General features: G+C 52.6%; 1 protein-coding gene across 1 annotated transcript in view; it reads left to right on the forward strand.

Moving 5' to 3' along the window:
* Positions 1-460, forward strand: part of LOC110338502 (tryptase beta-2-like) — a 1,454-nt gene extending 994 nt beyond the window's left edge. The window contains 2 exon segments of the mRNA XM_021221829.1: positions 59-222; positions 296-460. Of these exon segments, the coding sequence (XP_021077488.1) occupies positions 59-222; positions 296-460 (329 nt within the window).
* The last annotated feature ends 986 nt before the right edge of the window (positions 461-1,446 follow it).

The following is a 1,446-nucleotide window of genomic DNA, read 5'->3' on the forward strand; positions in this document are numbered from 1 at the left end:
GGATGTAACGGCTATGTGAGGCCGGCTATGTGAGGCGGCGCTCCACACCTCACCCCAGAGCCTCTCCCACCACCTTATCCTCTGAAGCAAGTGAAGGTGCCCATTGTGGAAAACAGCCTGTGTGATCGGAAGTACCACACTGGCCTCTACACAGGAGATGACTTTTCCATTGTCCATGATGGCATACTGTGTGCTGGAAATACCAGGAGAGACTCCTGCCGGGTAGGTCCTGTGTCCCCCCTGCACCCCACCCCATCTGGTCTCCATACTGTGTGCTGACCCCCGTCTTCTTCAGGGCGACTCAGGGGGGCCACTGGTCTGCAAAGTGAAGGGTACCTGGCTGCAAGCAGGCGTGGTCAGCTGGGGTAAGGGCTGTGCACAGCCCAACAAGCCTGGCATCTATACCCGGGTGACGTACTACTTGGACTGGATCCACCGCTATGTCCCTGAGCATTCCTGAGACCCATCCAGGGTCAGGCAAGAACCTGGGCCCTGCTGTCTTTAACTCACTGCTTACTTGTCAGATGGAACCCTCACCTTCCTTGTCCTTTGTCTCCCCTGTCTTCTAGGTGTCCCTCTGAGCCCCCCTAGTTCCATCTTGAGTCCCTAGCCACTCCAGTCCCCTCTTGCCTCCCACCACATAATAGCTACATTGTATGGCTCCCTCTCATCTGGCTAATTAAAGTACTTGAAAAACAGCTATTGGAGTTGCTCTAAGAGTTCAAGGTCATCCTTGTCTATGTATTGAGTTTGAGGCCAGTCTGGGATATGTGAGGTACCATCCCAAGACCATAAAGATCAAAAATAAGTCATGTAGTGGCACATCTGGCTGTTCCAGTCACACAGAAGCACATCTGGCTGCTCCAGCCACACAGCAGCACATCTGGCTGCTCCAGTCACACAGCAGCACATCTGGCTGCTCCAGTCACACAGCAGCACATCTGGCTGCTCCAGCCACACAGCAGCACATCTGGCTGCTCCAGTCACACAGCAGCACATTTGGCTGATCCAGTCACACAGCAGCACATCTGGCTGCTCCAGTGCACTTTGCTTTGGGTATTCTCATTTGAGCCTCTTGGCCCTTGGGTGCTCATGGCTGTCCCTGCACACACATATGCTTATATCTGGAACTTTCTGCTGAAGAGAGCTGTTGGTCCATGAATGGGCCCCACTGGGGTGTCCATTCCCTGTTTGTTGAAATGTCACCTATGTTCCATAATCATTCCGCAGCAACCTGCCTCTTTGTCTCCTGTCTTCTTTCAGCCATTCTGTATTGGAGATGACATCTGATGAGGGTGATGTCTACATTTCACAATTACCGCTGAGTGCTGACCTTTCCCTTTCTTGGATGGAGCCCTCATCCTTGATAAGAAATTAGGTCAGTTGTCACACCCAGTGCTAGGTGTCATCTGTGTGTGTGTGTGTGTGTGTGTGTGTGTGTGTGTG

The sequence above is a fragment of the Mus pahari genome, chromosome 21, assembly GCF_900095145.1.
Source record: "Mus pahari chromosome 21, PAHARI_EIJ_v1.1, whole genome shotgun sequence".
Classification (NCBI taxonomy): domain Eukaryota; kingdom Metazoa; phylum Chordata; class Mammalia; order Rodentia; family Muridae; genus Mus; species Mus pahari.